The sequence below is a fragment of the Acipenser ruthenus genome, chromosome 25 (genome assembly GCF_902713425.1).
Source record: "Acipenser ruthenus chromosome 25, fAciRut3.2 maternal haplotype, whole genome shotgun sequence".
Lineage (NCBI taxonomy): Eukaryota > Metazoa > Chordata > Actinopteri > Acipenseriformes > Acipenseridae > Acipenser > Acipenser ruthenus.
Window position 1 is genome coordinate 824,856 of NC_081213.1, and position 19,272 is coordinate 844,127.

At 43.3% G+C, this 19,272-nt stretch overlaps 3 protein-coding genes across 3 annotated transcripts in view; 1 reads left to right on the plus strand and 2 right to left on the minus strand.

Annotated features, from left to right (window-relative positions):
- Positions 1-5,444: 5,444 nt before the first annotated feature.
- On the minus strand, positions 5,445-11,505 carry LOC117963973 (uncharacterized protein C1orf94-like). Its single transcript, XM_034906053.2, has 5 exons — positions 11,299-11,505; positions 10,778-10,974; positions 9,124-9,213; positions 6,204-6,385; positions 5,445-6,124 (listed from the first exon to the last, which is right to left on the minus strand). Exons 1-5 carry the CDS (start codon positions 11,492-11,494, stop codon positions 6,001-6,003), a joined length of 789 nt encoding a protein of 262 aa, XP_034761944.2. The 5' UTR covers positions 11,495-11,505; the 3' UTR covers positions 5,445-6,000.
- Positions 11,506-11,613: 108 nt separating this feature from the next.
- Positions 11,614-15,693, minus strand: LOC117963972 (uncharacterized). Its single transcript, XM_034906052.2, has 3 exons — positions 15,392-15,693; positions 13,107-13,795; positions 11,614-11,745 (listed from the first exon to the last, which is right to left on the minus strand). The coding sequence occupies exons 2-3, from the start codon at positions 13,753-13,755 to the stop codon at positions 11,630-11,632; spliced, it is 765 nt and encodes a 254-aa protein (XP_034761943.2). The 5' UTR covers positions 13,756-13,795; positions 15,392-15,693; the 3' UTR covers positions 11,614-11,629.
- Positions 15,694-18,210: 2,517 nt separating this feature from the next.
- Positions 18,211-19,272, plus strand: part of LOC117414078 (CUB and sushi domain-containing protein 1-like) — a 162,982-nt gene continuing 161,920 nt past the window's right edge. The window contains exon 1 of the mRNA XM_059000080.1: positions 18,211-18,574. Coding sequence (XP_058856063.1) covers positions 18,391-18,574 — 184 coding nt within the window. The 5' untranslated portion in view covers positions 18,211-18,390. The remainder of the gene's footprint in view (positions 18,575-19,272) is intronic.

The following is a 19,272-nucleotide window of genomic DNA, read 5'->3' on the forward strand; positions in this document are numbered from 1 at the left end:
GTGTGATTGAGAGTCTGGAAAGTTATGGATGGACAGCATTGCAATATGAAATAAAACCAGTTGAGATAGATTTGAGTAACGTTAATTAACTCCTGCTCAACGAGCGCGAGGGGAAACATATAGCATATAAAAACCAAAACGAAGCTAGACCTTGACTCATTAGAACGACAATCAGCAGCAATAACAGCGCATAGTGAGAAATGAACAGGTGTCAAAACACAAACAAGAATTTAAATAAGAATCTGATGAAAACATGCCGCTCACAAGTCAATCATTAATCACTTTAAAAGCACTCCATTATTCTAAGTTGCCATGCAAGCTGCTCTGCAGTCCCACGTGTTTGCAGTGTGCATTTACCATCATTTACTGTCTTTGTTTCTGCTGCTCTTAACTGCACTGCAATGCAGTCACTGTGGCGTACCGCGGTACACTTTCATGAGGTTAGAAGGGTTTCAGGGTCTGCAAAGTTATTCTACATTGTGAAGTCTGCAAGAGCAATCTGATGACAGCAAAGCTCTTCATCAAATCTAACCCTATGGTGGCCCCTGTATGTTATGTGGGTATTGACTGGGTATTGACTGGGTATTGACTGGCTTCCCAATTAAGATGACGGATTGACCTGGGGGGGGGGGGGTTGGTGGGTGGAGTAGTTATCAGCCTTAAACAAATTTAAATGAATGGTCATTACTTCTTGCAGGTCCAAGGGTTACCAGGGTTAAAAGGTCTCACATCCAAGAAAACAGCAGTGGGAGGCAGAAGGTCAAAGTATATCACAGTATCTGTGGGTCTGTCTGTAAATCCAGCTATCTGTTCTGCCTGTGTGTCTGGCTGTCTTTCTTTTTCAGTGCAAATTGGAAAGAGAACATCTCACCGGCACTGTGACCACAGAATAAAGTGCTACTGGTATGTGTACGCACAAGGGTCGCTTTCAGCCCCCGTTCTCATTTCAATACCAGTCATTGAAAACAGGCTTTCCTTGATTCTATGTTTCAAACCCGTGTCTGTACAGCAGAAGAATACTGTAAGATTCTGCCTGTCTGTGCTGCCTGACTTTCTCTCCGTCTTAATCGCAGAGGCTGGTCCCTCTGCAGAGCTGGAGAAGGCTGGCCCAGCACAGCAATGCTGAGGACATACAGTACCTCTTGATTAGTACCCTCCACACAGGCCCTGCGTTCCCGTGAGCCATCGGCAGGACAACACAATCTCTGCCTCTGTTTATCACAGTGTGAGGAGGATAGTACAACACAATCACTGCCTGTGTTTATCACAGTGTGAGGAGGTTAGTATAACACAATCACTGCCTGTGTTTATCACAGTGTGAGGAAGTTAGTACAACACAATCACTGCCTGTGTTTATCACAGTGTGAGGAAGTTAGTACAACACAATCTCTGCCTGTGTTTATCACAGTGTGAGGAGGATAGTACAACACAATCTCTGCCTGTGTTTATCATAGTGTGAGGAGGATAGTACAACACAATCACTGCCTGTGTTTATCACAGTGTGAGGAGGTTAGTACACCAGGCGCTGAGGAACACACCATCGGGATCACAGAGCTGGAGAGGTACCCCGGAATTCTGCACAGAACCCCAAAACATGTCCTGGGCTCGGGTCTTATTCTGTTTATTTCATTTATTCTTCATCATAATAATAATAATAATAATAATAATAATAATAATAATAATAATAATAATAATAATAATGCTGAATATTATGTTTTTTGTATTATAGTTCATCATACATTCTGACTTGCCCCAGACAACATCACAATCCTGTGTCTGTCAGTATCTGACAGGCTTTTACTTGTTGAATCAGAACCTCAAATCACATTCCAGCTTCTCTATTTCAAGCACTTTTTACAGCTCTGCCCTTTCAAGTGCAATCCATCAAACCATTAAACTAATAAAAGTGACCTGGTGTATGACTACACTAGATAATAGGTCCAAGCTTTTCTTTGTGAGTAACGGACCGAATACACAGTTATCAGACCTATTAGGGGCAGACGAGAGACTCTGCTCTGCTTGATCTTTCAAGGAGTACTGCGGTAATTCCATGAGTGAGGCTGGATGAATAAGCTATGAGCCCCACAAAGAGACGAGTCACACTGCAGAAAGTGCATGAAGGATTCAGCTTATACAACAAGCAGAATGCATATGAAAGGATGTATGGAATCACATTCCTTAGGTCAAGCAACACTAGACACTATTACACAACAAGTAAAGAGATCCAGCATCTGATATCCTTTTCGATGCTCCTGACTGAATGCATCCATGCTGCTTGTATCCATCTCTTCAGAAAAAGCATTGCTTAACTTCCTGATATACTGAAGGCTTCTGCATATCCGAGCTATTACGCTCTCTAGCGTGCAGAAGATGCAGGACAGGTTAACTAAACTGCATATCGCATTGACCTCAATTTTCCACATGGCAGTAGACCGATTCTCATTCAAAGCGCTATCTTCCATTTGGTAGTTGAGCCCCCTTACTCTTACTCTTTCTGTATATTGTGTTCCCTGGTTTTTTCACCTGCTTCTTACTCTCCTTACCCTTGTTTTCCCCAAAGTTTAGCAATCGCGAGCCATTTCTTTGAACCCTATCTTAACTGCATCTTGTGTTAAAAAATGTACGAGACAAATTATTTAAATACCGGGGGGGATTGTGTTCAGTTTTGTCTTTTAAACTCAAAGCAGGCTTTTAAACAGCCGATATCCCTGAAGCATCACATCTCATCTCCACCATGCATTATCAAGTGAGACACGCACCAGGCTTTATCAATGTTTAAGCGTTAATTTGAATCACAATTACCATGTGCGCACTTTCAGCTGATGAGAATGGCTCCACGCACAGATGACATTACATGAAAATGACTTTTTTTTTCTCATCAAGTGCATCCCAGCGCATTTTCATTACCATGACAATTGGATGTTTCTAAAGGTGCTTGTCATATCATGGCAGTTGCAATTGTGCCCAGCTTCAGTCTCAGCCATTTGCTTTAAGGTCACATCAGAAACAACGCGCCGGGAGGTGAGCAGCTTGTCAAAGTCTCATACTCCACCAGTTTGACCCCTTTTCTGTCTGCTATTTAAAAACAGGACTGCAGTGCATAGTGTTGAGAAAATATAACAGCTTAACGACGCTGTAACCACACACTAAAGTGGAAATGATATTTTTTCACACGACACCATCGCACATGGAAACCTCTCTGGGTACACAAGGGCTCTGAGTTCAATACCATCCATTCAAAGCAATGACAAAGTGTTTTTCTTAATTATGTGTTTCAAATCCGTGATGTCTGGAGAGCATAAACAGGCATCGTTCTCTGACTCACAAAGTCAGTCAGCCACAGTGATTTCAATTCTATTCTATTCTACTCGGGAGGTACACAGCAACGCTTGAAGATACACAGGATTCGCTCTTAACTCTAATGATGATCATTTAGGCAGTGCCTTAAATCCCCAGCCTCCAGTGAAATAATATATACGTCATCCTGAACCATCAGTGCTCGCTCCATCGTCCGATTCACACAACCAGTTAGCAGCGCTGCATTCTCAAAGCTGTTTACTCCAACACGTCATTAGCATGATCTATTCACAAAGTAATAATGATTTATTTATTTCTTAGCAGACGCCCTTATCCAGGGCGACTTACAAGATATCACATTATTTTTACATACAATTACCCATTTATACAGTTGGGTTTTTACTGGAGCAATCTAGGTAAAGTACCTTGCTCAAGGGTACAGCAGCAGTGTCCCCCTACCTGGGATTGAACCCACGACCCTCCGGTCTAGAGTCCAGAGCCCTAACCACTACTCCACACTGCTGCCCAGTACCGCACCCGAAAAAGTTACCAAACTACCCAGGCATCTGGTGCTGGGGCTTGCGAGCAGTCTGTGTTAATGGAGTAAATAGCTTTGAGAATCCAGCCCATTGTCTTCCATTCATACAAATAGGGCTTTTATTTTAATGATCTCATACCAACCAACTTAAAATGTATAAACCTGATTGTTTACAAACCTCCTTTTTGCTGTATGAGCCGCACCAGGACCCCTACGACTTTAACATCTGAAATGTAATGTTTACTCCATGTTGTTTTCACACGCAGCCCAGAACTGACCAGTCATGTTTAGGATTTAAAATTAAATAACTGGCAGCTACTGACGGCACTTCCCTGTGGGTTTGGTTAACTAGCAAAACTTTATTCTACCAGAAGCTGGGGATTTAACACACTGTGGATCACAAACTTTAACAAACTTCTTAAACGGGTTTGGAAGATATTGTTTTTAACTACCCTGTTGGGAAAAAGCCAGCAATGGCCAGCGCTGGTCAATCCTGGTCAGATTTGGTAATTGTGCCGGCTTGCTCGTAGGTTAACAGCAATAGCAATGTTATTATTGTTTTTTATAGTGCCTTTAAAATCATCCCATAAAGCCATGCGATTGCTGTCTGAGGTGCCAGCTTGTGCTGGCAGCACGTTGCCAGTGCAGGAACGTTGCGTTGCTGTGCAAGGGCCCTACGCGAGGAAGTGCTGTATTTCACAGTCAGATCTTTTGATGTTTAAATCAGCAAAATAAAGAGTGCGAGGGAGAGCTCACTTCAGCCCGGTTTCAGAGGCTGTAGATCAAGCTGCCCGCGCGCTGACCTTGGTTTAGCGACAGGCCCGTAGGAGAAGACACTGAAGAAAAGCCCTCCTCCTCTTCCTATCCCCCTTGGATTGATGATCCATTGAGAAGTGCAGAGGCTGGCTCTCCGTTAACACAGAGGTGAGAGAAGGGGGTCACCTCCCCGTTGTGATGGATTCTGCACCGGGCTCTCGGATATTGATCCCGTCTCATAGTTATTAAAGATAATCAGTGATTTCTGCAGGCTGGTTTATTTTTGCACATACTTACATTTGATGGATGATCATTTTTATTACATACTGTTAGTTAATGAACCCTGCAGTGAAACGATGGCACTGAATACATTTCCCCGTCTCCAGGGTTTCTGTCTTTATTTCTTTTGCTTTGCATCTTATCAGATTTAAAATGGTTTACAATACTTTACCATTGATTCTTGGGTTGCTTGGAGAGTCAGTTAGCATGTGCATTGACTGGGTGATTGATTCTTGGCTTGCATACATTTTGCATACATTTCTACCGTACTGTACATTTTGGAACAGTGTTTTTAACCTTATACTACAAGTTAATACCATGTGTGTCGGGTGAAACCTGTAGACAGGATAAGAAGACAAAGCCTTAACGGTGATTAATTGATTTCTTATATGTGGTTTAGAATGTATAAAGGAAGGCATGCGATTAATAAAAAAGAAGAAAAAAGCACGGGGGACCATTGTCTTGCAAATGAATAAAAAAGTTTTATCAAAATGACATTAATACAGAAACATCTGAATAATAATAATAATAATAATAATAATAATAATAATAATAATAATAATAACTATCTAACTGCTTGTCCTAATTTCCGCAGTGCTCAGCTACATGGGCCCCATGTGCGATCCATCGGTCGAGAAGCCCGGAGGAACTGGAAATGAAGAAAAGATATTAAAGTCATTGTCAACACAGTGGAATCCCCCAGCCGCACACCAACAGATGGCACTGCAGTGGGAGGTGGCCTAGCGTGAGCACTAGGGACTGGGAGTCAGGATCACAGTTCATCCCAGTGAGTCTCTGCAGCTTCTCTATAGATACAGTTTGAGAAGTGAGAAGTAGGCGTACTTGGAATTGCCTTTAAGAAGTATCTAGTTAATTGCCACGGACTGGTGCTCAATTGTTAAAACATGATATCTGGAAATCTCTGTTAGTCAGTTCCCCCGCCCTTCAGAGCCTTCTTTCCTGTCAGCACCCAGTCATCTACTTCCCACCATGACTGACATGTCTTGCAGCCAGAGCACACTGCTGAGGTGAAATTACAGTACAGAGGAAGTGAGGCAATAAAAGACGAAGCTCACCTCAGATCTGATGACCTCAGAACCCGACGCAAAGGATTCCCCACGCAGCTCAAACTAAACACAGTGAAAGAAAACCCTACCATTTGTGTTGTTTGTGAAATAGGGCTGACTGCTGCTGCTGCTGCTGCTGCTGCTGTTATTGTGGTTGTACATGTTTCTAGAGTGTGGGGAGCTGTATCTGTAAAACAAAGACAGTGGATATGAAACATTGTATACAATACAATACAATAATGGGCTCTGGTGATCCGGTCCAGTACCTGTATGGGGGTTGGTACAGGTACTGAGGCCCGTCTCCTGCCATGCCCGATGGGTCCGGGTTGCTGCCGGGGGGCTTGGAGCCTGGGCCCTGCTGGTAGGGCTGCACCATGGGCAGGAAGCCGAAGCACGGAGGGTAGATGAGGGACTGCGTCATCTGGGGGTAGGGGAAGTGATTCACCTGCTGGGGGGCATGGAGGAGAAAGAAGAAACATCAGAGTCCTGTCACTAATCCCAGAGAGGACCACCAGAGGCAGCAACTACACACACATACTGCACTTCTAAGAACGCTGGAATAGCGCCACAGAACAGGGAACAAACATGGGTGCTGTGCCTCCCCTTCACTATTCTTTAACACACTTTACTATGCCTTTAGCACCGCATACCTCAGTTAAACTTCCAACAGGCAACCTTGAAACAGTATAACCGCTCCACACTCTGTCTGTTGCATCTGAAGCAAGCCCGAGATGAGCGGTAGACACTGTTTTCGCGCTGCTGTTTTTTAATTAGCAGTTTGAAATTCAAAAGACAAACTCACATAAACAATTTAGAAAGGGCCGAGTAAAACATTCCATTCCTGTAGTGCATGCTGGGAGCCGGGAGCTGACGGCATTGCACCGCTGTGTTCCTGGCGTTAGGAAGCATTTGTAGTGACTGCTCTATTGTGTTGAAGAACTGAAAAGTTCAGCTACACAGTGATAAGGGGAGCAGTGAAAATGGTACTGGCTTTTTAAATCTGCAGACTTGCGAATTAATTTACTGATGGAATCACTTTTTTATAATCTGATTCCAGACAGAAATGTGACAAATACAGCATTTAAATTATTCATTTTTTTTAATTAAAATGTTGTTTTTAGGGTGGAAACGGCACTTAATGTATTAGAGTTTGCAGGAAACATTGACAGTGCATACTTAGTACTCCATGAATATTAATGCCTTAAATCAATGTACAAATATCCATACGCTGCAATGCTTCAGTCTTCATTATTCTGTTTTCATAGTACTTAAGGAAAAAAACCCCACAAAGCTACTAATGGTTCATTTGCAGTTTCTGTTGAGCTCTCCAAAATGTACCTCTAGGCTTTCTTTGATTAAAAATGAAAAAAAAAATCATAATAGAGGGTCCGGGGTTATACAAGTACTAACGATGAATCATGAACCACACTCACATGAACAAAATTTAATCATTAACATCTTCTGTGAAATACGGTTTGTTCTGTCACTCACATAGAAAACGATTATGTTAAAACATATCACTGGAGCGACACAGGCATAGGCATTCAAGATAAAGCCTACAGGAGGCTGTGTGGTCCAGTGGTTAAAGGAAAAGGGCTTGTAACCAGGAGGTCCCCGGTTCAAATCCCACCTCAGCCACTGACTCATTGTGTGACCCTGAGCAAGTCACTTAACCTCCTTGTGCTCTGTCTTTCGGGTCAGATGTAGTTGTAAGTGACTCTGCAGCTGATGCATAGTTCACACACTCTGTAAGTTGCCTTGGATAAAGGTGTCTGCTAAATAGACTAATAATAATAATAATTCTAAATGCTTCAGCAAATGAGTTCAAACAATTTATTTTGAATGACCTCATTGTATAATCACAATATGGCACTCCAGGGTGTGTGTCATGGTGCGATATTGACACAACACGGGCTACATTGCTTACTTACTACCTGACAAACAGTATGCAGCCACCACAACGCTTGTCTTCTCAAGTAATTCAGCACAGAGATGTACGGTAAATACAAATCAAAAGCAGTGGAGAAACACATGGGAAAAACTGCAAAATGTACCATGCCAATCTCTCCTAGGGCTGGTCTGAGTGCTGCACTGAAGACGATGCTTCTGATTAGAAGAACATGAGAAAGTTTACAAACGAGGGGAGGCCATTCAGCCCATCTTGCTCGTTTGGTTGTTAGTAGCTTACTGATCCCAGCATCTCATCAAGCAGCTTCTTGAAGGATCACAGGGTGTCAGCTTCAACAACATCACTATTACATCTGGAATACGGAGGGAGTCGGATTCATATTCTGAAGATTTCTTCTCACAGTGGAGTTATTGACCCCTGGCCCTTCGCTCAGCACAAAACCACACAGCGCACCTGATCAGGAATTCTGCTAAAACCCTGCTGCGCACTCCACTGTGGTGTGAAATGAAACTGCTGCGTGGGACTTGAAAAGAAGAGGCATCGCAGGGGGGCACAGCCATGCTTTAAATACACAAACACCAGCTGAAAACAAGCAGGAGACCCTGCGACAGTGCTAAGCTCCCAGTTAAGGATTATGCACTGATGCCTCTGCAACACTGATGTGCTTCCAACTGCCTCGGTTCAGAAAAAACAACCTCGAGGAGTCTTTTCAGAAGCAACCGCTGAAATGGAAACGACACTCGAGAATGACGGGGATGAAGATATTTAAGCGATGATTAGTTTTTCAGTGTAGCGTAGGAGGCGGTGTGGTATTATACACATACTTTCAATTGGTCTTGATACCAGCACAGGGATTTTTCGTAAATCCTGTGTCTCAAACCTAACAGGGAAAATGTCTGCAAGGTAATCTAAAGATTTATGATTTGATGCATGTGCTGTCTGTTTTAGGAAAACAATCTCAACTTGCTTAGATAATATGTTATGCACCATTGGAAAGATGATAGGGCAGTGAACACTTTTGCAAGCCTTTGTGATTTACAGAACCGAAACTGGATTTCTGTTGCAGGGGGGAGTGGGATAACTGCATCCCAATGTTCCATGCAAAGACTCAGGGCAGTTTGCAGACCTAAGATAAAGGTCCAAGGCAGGCTTGAGGCATGGAGACTGAACTGCTCCCTCCCTTAACAGAAAGGACGCTCCCTCCAGGCCAGGGGGGGCTATTCTGTGCTTCCCAGTCTCCCAGTGCTAGCAGTACAGCACCAGTCTCCCTCACTTACCCGTGGTGCATGATATCCAGCCTGGGAGTTCAGAGCCTGCTGGTAGTGTGTCTGGGCTCTATGCTGCTGCTGCTGCTGCTGAAAACAGTTCTGTGAAACGATACACAGGATTCAGAATCTAAGTAAATACACACATGCATAGTACAACTTCACAATCAAGGCTACTCTCGTTACAGTGCTGATCTGCTCATATGGACAGCAATATAAACACATCTTTAGCATTAGGTATTCAGTATAAAGAACAAACAAGCAAACCCTTTGAAAATGTGGAAGCGGCATGATGCAGCTTGATTGAGCTTAAAAACAAAACATTACACAATAACACCAGTAAGATGGAACTGTTTGCTTACAAGAAATATATATATATATATATATATATATATATATATATATATATATATATATATATTTATATATATATCATAGAATGGAGGAAATTCTATGTTTTATACAAGTGGTGCCAAGAAAATGCCAATACAATGTTTGGGGCAGATTTTCGTTCCTTGTTCAAAAAGTCGACCGGGATGTCTTGTTGTTTAACCCAGAGAGAGCGGCTCTGTAACGGAATCGAGCTGAGCAGTGGCATCTCACAGACACAGCCTGCAGTCCCACGCTTTATCAGTTAACACGCCTTGCGTCGGTGTTATATAAGAGATGTCATCTCGTGCAGTTTGGGCGAGAGGACCGCGAAGCGAAGTTGAGACGCTGTGGCTGCTCCAACTGTGCGCAATAACGGATAAGATGTCCAGGATAATATATACTGGATATGTGATTTATAATGACTGATAAGGTACTCAAGGTACTTATCAGAAGGATTGTTGTTGTTGTGTGTGTGTGTGTGTGTGTGTGTGTGTGTAACAGATTGATGAAAAGGACCCCTGCTGTATTCTCATCATATTAGTCCCTCTCTCAGCCTCCTGGGGTTCTGCAGACAATGTGAGATTCAAGGGTCACTTTAAAGCTGTCTTTAATTACAGAACAGTGACACTGAAACAAAGAGAAACAGCCAGCACGTTCTGGTGTAGGTAACAAAGGCTACATGGCATGCTCAAGGGGTTTAGGAATATTTCAGCTCTATATAAGGCCAGAATGTTGATTGATAGAAAGACTGATGGATTGAAATACATGCATGCATACAAACCTACATACACACATGCATGCATACACACATGCATACACACATGCATGCATACAAACATACATACACACATTCATGCATACACACATGCATTTCACTATGGTAAACTGTTTATAAGGGAAAACACTTTTTTGTCAAGGATCTGTGTTGCCTAGCAACAGCACGCGGCGGAATTAACTGCATTAAGTAATTAAGGAAGCCGACGAGGGAAAGTTGTGAAACAAGTGTCTGCCGGTAGTAGACAGAAAAAAATGATTACAAAAAAATTGCTTTTATTTGATTAGTAAACGATAGGCATTAATCAGGCCACTGTGTAGCAAAGCTGAGAACAGCTGCTCAAGCCCTATAGCACCCTAACAGCTCAGAGAGCAACTTTTTTGTGGTAAGACATGGTTTTCCTCAAAGTAACATCAACTCCGCTCTACAAGCTATACAAGAGACCTGGATAAAAGCAGCAGTTCCCAACACTGCCCCAACCGACCCCATCGGTGAAGCAATACTGTGTGGCTGGGTTACCTGGTAAGGGCTGAAGCCGGGAGGGTTGTGTGGAGGGGGCTGGCAGCTGATCAGCGGTGTCCTGGGCACAAAGCCAGCCACGCTGCCTGGGATGAAAGTCTTCCCGGTGTACTTCAAGGTGCTGCGATGCTCTGAGGCTAGTGAACACAGCCTGCGGTCCGGACAGCACATCCTGCTTTCTTCAACAGCACAGGCAACTGTTAAAATGACAGCATTTCAAAAAGCGCAATAAAACATGGTACAGCAGAGGTAAGAATTGTAAATCCTAGAAATGTATTATAATGCACATTATAAAATATGACAGACCGTGGTAAATTATGGTAAACAACATAAGCATGAAATAAAACATGGTCAAACTGTTAAAAGGGTCAGCTATTGCCTTCATCAGTCTTTCTTATTTTCCTGTTAATCCTAAATGATATTCAACTTTCTATTGCCTGGGCTGTTTAAAACCGAGGGTCATTTCCAACACACACAATAACAAAGAGAGAGTGGAAAAAGCCAGTTCCTTTTTAACTTACGGATAGATTCTGGCGGACCGCTCGTGTGGACCACCCTGCAGCTGACTGCAGCCTGGCCATCTGGTCTCCTGACATTATCCAGGAATTCGTAGTGCAAGCCTTTCTCTGGTGGAGCAATCTGCTTCCTTGTGCAGTCCTGCCCGAAGCCGGATCCTGAGCTGGTGGCTCCGAGCCTGTCACTGGCCTTGCTGGGCATGTTGGGGTCCTTCTTCCATGGGAGAAGCTGGGGTGCCAGACTGGCCTGTCTAATCTGGGCTGGCACCCTGGCTACAGCTGGAGAGCCTGGGTTCAAAGAGCTGGCGGGACTTGGCTTGCAAGGCACGGGTATGTCTTACCCCTGGCAGGCTCCTCCAAACAGGCTGGTGTTCGACATGCGCAGACGAAACTCTGCAAGGGTCTCTTTGGTGATCAGGATATGTTTGCTGACAGTCTTCAAATCAGATTCAGCTGAAGAGGATAAAGGAAAGAAAAAAATCATACATATAATATAATATATATATTTTTTTTTACTGATCCCTGGTTTCAAATCCTGGGAGTTTTAATTTTGATGCTTGGAAATGTAATGTTTTCGAATGTCAGATCTTCCAATTTATTGGAACAAAAAGATGGGAAGTAAAAAAAAAAAATCAGTTAAAAAAAAAAATACAACTGGCTTGATTATCTTCCTTCTCCTGTGCTTCAGTCTGTCTTCGGAATCGATGTCTTATTTTGGCTGACTGGGTATTGTTCCTCATCATCGCTCCCTGGATTCAAGAGGAATTAACTGCAATAAAAACTCATTGCTGACTGATTGCATTCAGCCCAGAGCAGTATAAACAGCATTCATTTTCAGAAAGCCATATTGATTCAGTTCTGTGGAAACCTGGTGGAAAATGTTTTCGCAAGGATTTAGTGACGTGATACCTTTGAGTAAATGCTAATCTGATCAGTTCTTGAAAGACTCTTTGAATGTGCCCATTGATCCCCCCTCCCCACGATGTGTTTTACTGCCGTCCCAACAGAGGAGGGGTGCCTACACATCAAACTCCAGCTGACGCCAAAGCACAAATGCCTACACACACCCCCACCCCCATACTCCCCCACCCCCCCACCCCTGCAAACAACAGCGATTTTTAATCCTAAAGCTCTGACAAACTACTTGTGAAGAAAATGACTTTAATTTATCTTTCAAGCCGTAGGTGTGCCTTGCACAAAACTGGGAGATTAATTAGTAGAATCATCTATTCACCAGCACAACCCGGATCTCATGTCGAAAACACACGCCAGCTGCAGTCTGGCATCATGAAGCACCTTTTAATTACCCAGCTCTGGGACGTCATTAATATTAATAATAAATATAATCAGCAGCACCCTTTGCCTGGACTGTTTACGCATTATAAAAAGACAGCGAGCTACACTGTGCAACTGAGCAAAGTTATGATAAGCTGTGCGGAGTATCTTAATGTGACAGTGTGCAGAAGCATTGTACCCTCTCAAAAAAATTCTAATGAATAAATATATAAATCATTCCCTTTGGAAAAGCCAACTTTCTTTCCTGAAACTGCTTTACAGTCTATAATAGTTATTGATTATTTATTATCGACGCTAGTAAATGTTCTTGGGATGATTAATGAGTTTTGCGGGCAACACAACTCAATACCTGCCTGCCTAGACAATCAGTGTAAAAATATATAGAGCTATCATTCCTGGACCAAACTAGCAGCGAAAGTGAATGACTGTACAATGCACTCAAACTATGATGTTACTGCTCTATTAATGCAAGGAATTTACAGACTGGCACCTGTGGTATTATAGTGATCCTAGCATACCTATGCATTGGGGGAGCCCATTCCTTTGTTTCTCAGGGGTGTGGAGTCTAGCAAACACTGGCAGTAGCTGGGGGGTCTTCTCGCTGTCCTGGGCCTCTGCTGGGGAGGGGGTGGGAGTGGTGATGGAGGAGGTGGAACAGGCACTGCCACTGCCCCTCTGATCGCGACCGCCGCTGTTACCACTCTCACTGCAGCTGCCCGAGCGGAAGATCCTGTCCTGCAGTAAATCCCGGATCAGTTTGGCTTCCTCCAGCCCCACCGTGTTATCAGGTGCCTGGCCAGTCTCGCTGGGCTCCCGAGGGGACTCGGAGAGGAGCTGGGAGCCCTCGCTGTTTAAAACAGAGGGAGAGGGGGAGGCGGTGGCAGGCTGGGACCGGCGCTGGGAGGGAGGGTGGACTGCAGAATCAGGAGCAGATGCCCCCTGAGCCCCGGAGCCCCTGCTCTTCTGCTGCATGCATTCAATCCCCCGGATGACGGACCTCAGGTACTTCTCTATGTTTCTCCTCACCTCCTCGGCAGCGAGGGTCAGCGAGGTCCCGGTGGGGGGGCAGTCCCGTTCTGCCTGGCGTCCCTGCGGGTTCTGGCTGCCTTGTGAGTCAGCGTGAGAGATGAACTCCTCAACCAGGCTCAGGTACTCCTGCTGGACCATCAGTGAAATGTCGTTGTTCACCTGATGACACCTCACAGACCTGTCGTTTAAAACAAACAATTGAAAAAGAGCTTAACCCTAGCATGACCTCTTCTAGTCTTTATATGGGACATGTGGGAGACACACATGCATGATAGGCTCATATGAGGGTGCAATGTTTTCCCCATATAAAGCAATGGATTTAAAAAAAACAAGTTGAATAAAAAATGTATTTATTATGTGTCTAAAACTACTTTTTTCAGCTATTGTTTTAAAATATGTCCTGCATGAAAGGGTTAAGGATATGGCCTTGCCAAATCTTGCCAAAATTCAAAAGCTAAGAGATTGATTTGATCAATTCATACCCTGATAGACCACAGCTGGATTTTTTTAGAGCATGTTACAGCACTGGGGATCACATTGGATTGCATCAACGATCTATTGGTGTTATTCCAGGATTAATCCTACAAAAAAAGGTATTTGATGGAATCCACGGGGATTCCCTGGTGCTTTGACCCATTTGACCAAAGCTTATCAACACCAACACCTCTCTGATTGATTGTCTCCAATAATCAATAAAGGACAGCGTTCCTCAAACCTATCTGGACCCCATTAAAATCCAAACTAAACAGGACCAGGCAGTGTATGGTGTAAGAAAGAAAGAAAGAAAGAAAGAAAGAGAAAGTGCTCTTCAGGGGATAGTAGCAGTGACACCAACACAGTCAGCTACAATGCGGCAAACGGTGTTCTATCTGGTCTTAAAAAAACCCCAAATACATATATAAGTAAGCTGCACGATCTGATTGACAAACGCCGCACAGAAGCCTCTACCCCGCAGTGCAAATAAAATTAATTAAAATGTTCAAATGAAATATAGCACAGCTAAGGTTTGTTCCGTGCCCGGTGGGTGCCTCGGAATTATCAGCTGCGCGAATTCAACAATGTATGCTTTCCACTTCATTCGCATCCGTGACCCTTTGCATCTCGGTGCTTCAAATTCCGCTTCCGAATCAAGTGAGTATGTCATGTTATCTTGTAGTACAACACCTCCCGTTTCTCATTACAGCGCGCCCGCACTGAAAATGCAAGCGCAGCGCTGATGACACTCATTACAAAATGCACTGTGATATAATATCTTTCTCCTAATGACTAGTCTCAGCTTTGTGCTGCTGGGCTGCTGTAGCTGCGCGCCCCGGTGTGACCTGCGAGTCCTTTACATAAGCTGGACAAGCTGTCTCCATGGTCACCTAGGACAGAATGCTCCTGTGGGAGTTCCAAACGGAACCATCGGAACCAAATGAACCATAACTAGCGTGCGCAAACACTCAAACAATAACACCGGTCCCTTACACCTCCAATGACACTCCAGTGACTTTTTTAGGTCTTGAAAGAAAGCTAGTGTTTGTCCACACTTTTTATTGCACCCTATTCTTCTTATTTTAAGTATTTTTTATTTTTATTTTTAGCAGAATAAGATAGCACTTGGAGACGTATCATACTAGCAGGCCCGCTTCTCAACCACTGCTTTTACGCAGTCAGACAATAACATATTGGGTTCTAAAAAAAAAAAAAAAAAAAGCGAAGTCACGGCTCTCTATTATTATTATTATTATTATTATTATTATTATTATTATTATTATTACGTGGGTTTACTCACTCTCTTGTCCGCTCCGCTCCCCTCTCGCTGCTGTAACTTTCAATTGCCTCTTGTTGCAGACAGGAGGAATCATTAATACGCAGACCCTTGTTATTTATACCGGAGTCTTGGTTCTGAGGGTGGGTTGTCGATAAGCCTTCCTTCGAGTGGCCGGTGGTTTTTGTGACCGGTCCTGATGCTGTCGATATCCTTTGAACTCTTTTCCAGATTTCGTAACAGATTCTGTCCAAGGCGTCCTGCGGAGTATCTTCGTGGATCCACACCGACCTGGGGAAAGGTCCGAGAGGACAGGATCGTTTCACTTGACGCTGAGGATGGACAAAATTCACCTCAGCTAACATTTTTTTTGGAGGGGTGTGGGAGAGACTTTCGGTTCGTTATCACGTCCTGCTTCTCAAGAAGAAATGGGACAGTTTTGTTTTTAATCAGTACGTGTTGGATCAGGGTGTATGATGGAATGTTTAGTTTTGAACTCGTTGTTCTTTAATTAAAAACAACAAAAATGAAAAAATCGATTGTCAACAATACATTTAAAAAACCCTAACAACCAAAAGCCTAATATCAACATATTGTATTTATAAATGTGTTTCTTTGCACAATACACGTTTTATATTCGATGTTAATAGCTCCAAGCTCTTAAGGAGGCTGTGTGGTCCAGTGGTTAAAGAAACGGGCTTGTAACCAGAAGGTCTCTGGTTTAAATCCCACCTCAGCCACTGACTCACTGTGTGACCCTGAGCAAGTCACTGAACCTCCTTGTGCTCAGTCTTTCGGGTGAGACGTAATTGTAAGTGACTCTGATGCATAGTTCACACACCCTAGTCTCTGTACGTCGCCTTGGATAAAGGCGTCTGCTAAATAAACAAATAATAATAATAATCTTAAGATTATTATTATTATTATTATTATTATTATTATTATTATTATTATTATTATTATTATTATTAGTAGTAGTAGTCGTTGTAGTAAATGGATGTGTGTGACAGCGCTAGTTAATAGTAAGGTTGGACAATTTAAACAATGACGTGATAATTTGCTGGTTTTGAAAGCAAGGCTTTGGCTCTGTACGATAGTAACAGCATAAACTGGAAATGACGCCTATCACCTGTAGATGGCGCTAAAGAGAAGGAATCCACGCTGAACAGCCTGGGTGGTCTGAATTCGACTGCTGTCCGCGGCGCAAGGTACTGAAAGTGGAAGCGTTCACACTAACTCACCTACTATACAGAACACGCGGTTAAAAAAATAAATAAATAAAAAAATCCTATTGGCTGCATCGTTGTCATGCAGCCTGTATAACGCACACTGTTAAGTTTTAGCATTTTATAATTTAAAAGGCACGCGTTTCACTAACCAGATTACTTTATCACCAAGGGCATAATAAAACGAATTACGTGTTACATGCAAAACGCAAATGCCACTGGAATTTATTAGCGCGTGTTCCGTGCTGCTAGGAATCCATTCTACGTTTATGGAGCAAGGAGAAACGGACACCAAGGGCATACACAAATACACCATCGTGTAGGCAGGGGAGCGTTACAGACAGCGGTGTGGATTTAAATCGGCTTTCATTGCTGTTTAACCCCGTTACTGTGGCTCCCGGGAGGTGAAAAGAAAAAGTGATTATTTCGAGCTCAACGCTGTCCAGCTTCTAATTAATAAAGTTTAGCTGAAGAATCGATATTGTACGAGCGAGGCATTGACATGTATCATTTCCCTGGTGACTAGATAACGAGGAAGTAATACCCAGAAGACCCAGCTTACATGGCCTCCAGTTTATCATGGCGGCTCTGTAATATAGACCGGGGCTCCTTTTGGCGTTCCTCGCTATTCTTTAATGTTCTGTTAAGAAAATACGATCAAATATATTTATATCCGACCGACTGTTGTGGAAACATGATGCAGCGTCTCTCTCTCTCTCTCTCTCTCTCTCTCTCTCTCTCTCTCTCTCTCTCTCTCTCTCTCTCTCTCTCTCTCTGTTTAATTGCCTAAACTGCACAAGTGTGTAACTTGTGTTACCTTTGCCACACTACCGCAGAGTGACACGCCTGTTATTACAATGCAGATTAGAACTTGCGCTTCCCTTAACATTCAGCAAAGTCTTCATTTCAGGGTCCGCTCTGCCGCTTTGAAGCGGGTAGCGTTGGCTGGTCTGAATTCCAACGCCTCGCCGAGGCACAAAGCGCCTCTTTCATAGTCGGGGTTTGGTTGCCTTGGCTGCTGGCATCAGTTTATAAACTTAACTGCAAAGTAGGGATGGGGGGGGGGGGGGGGGGGGGGGGGGTGCAGGGTTTGGAGGGAAGCTCTGAAAAGAAAGAACAGGAGAGATTGATTCTGTCAAGTCTACAGAGTCTACAGTCTACATATATATATATATTCCTTTTCGGCTGTCAAACGGGTTCATTGAGACAACTGTGGCAATCTAAAGCGGAAAGTAGAGGGGATATCCTCCCAGTGTGGGGCTGATTGTTTCGGGTTCTAAACCTGTCTCCACCGATACAGCTTGAGCCCCAGCGATGGATGGAAAACACTGTGGCGAGTATGCGCAGAACCAACGATTCTTACACAGCGAACAACAGAGACCTCTGAAGTTCAGTGATAAAAAGAAGAGATGAGAGAAAAAGAAAGCAAAAAGCACACGACATTCCACCGCACTATGAGATTGGTCGCCATGCAGACCGCATGATCCTATATAATAATAACAATTTATATACAATAAAAAAGGGGCTTGGGTCTTCCAAATTTCACGGGAGAGAGAGAGAGAGAGAGAGAGAGAGAGAGAGAGAGAGAGAGAGAGAGAGAGAGAGAGAGAGAGTCAGACGAGTCATTTTGCTGAAACCTTTCCCTGCAAATTCGCCAACCCCGCAGACTCTGGGCGATGGTTCATTCCAACCGCAGGAGCGGAGCCTCAATGCATTGGGATTTCTCTCAGCGCCGACACGAAGTGAATCTTCCTTTTAAACCCTCCGGTAACGTCCCTGCCCAAAAACAATCCTGATATGAGAGCCGCTTCGCATTGTGAGGGACCGGGACTGGGGAGGACAGCATGTAGGTGTTCACTGAACGGGACGAAGAAACGGGACAAAATAGGATTTTCTGCAGTGATGAAGGCGGGAGTACTCGTGCAATATTGGAGTCGGGTTCTGTTCGTGTATATGGGGCTACTGGCTGCATCTGCAAAAGGTAAGCTGCTCAATGCACGGCAAACACAGGAATGCAGGAGAGGAAAAGGCACGCTTTCAGTGGCTTATGTGTGAACATGCTGGAGGTATAATGTTCATTATATGGAAGTTTCACGGGCTTGGGTTTAAACAAACCCGTTTGAATGCAGCGGTATTATTATTATTATTATTATTATTATTATTATTATTATTATTATTATTATTATAAGGAGGTGCTATGGGTCTTCTTGGTTGTCTTGGGAATGAATAGACGGCAATTGGAGTACCCGTTGCTGTTTAGAGTGTTGCATTTAATTCATAGAAACGCCGAATTCCAATTGGCACTTGTTTTTTCGTGTGTCTGGATATAATCACTCCATTCTTATTAAGCACATCGCCTACAGGGGACGAGGGTACTCGCAAGAGGAGCAGGCAGTCAGATTAGCAGGGCACGCTGTTTATCCTGTACATGTTTATATGTCCTGTTTTCAATACTTAATTGTTTTTCTTAACAATATATATATATATATATATATATATATATATATATATATATATATATATATATATATATATATATATATATGAATCTTGAAAGAGCATAATTCATATGAACTCATTTCTGTTCTTTGGTGCCTGTTATTGTATCTGCACCAGCGCACATGTTTAATTGAAAATGGTTGATTACAAAATTCACCTTGAACAATAGCCTTTACTGGA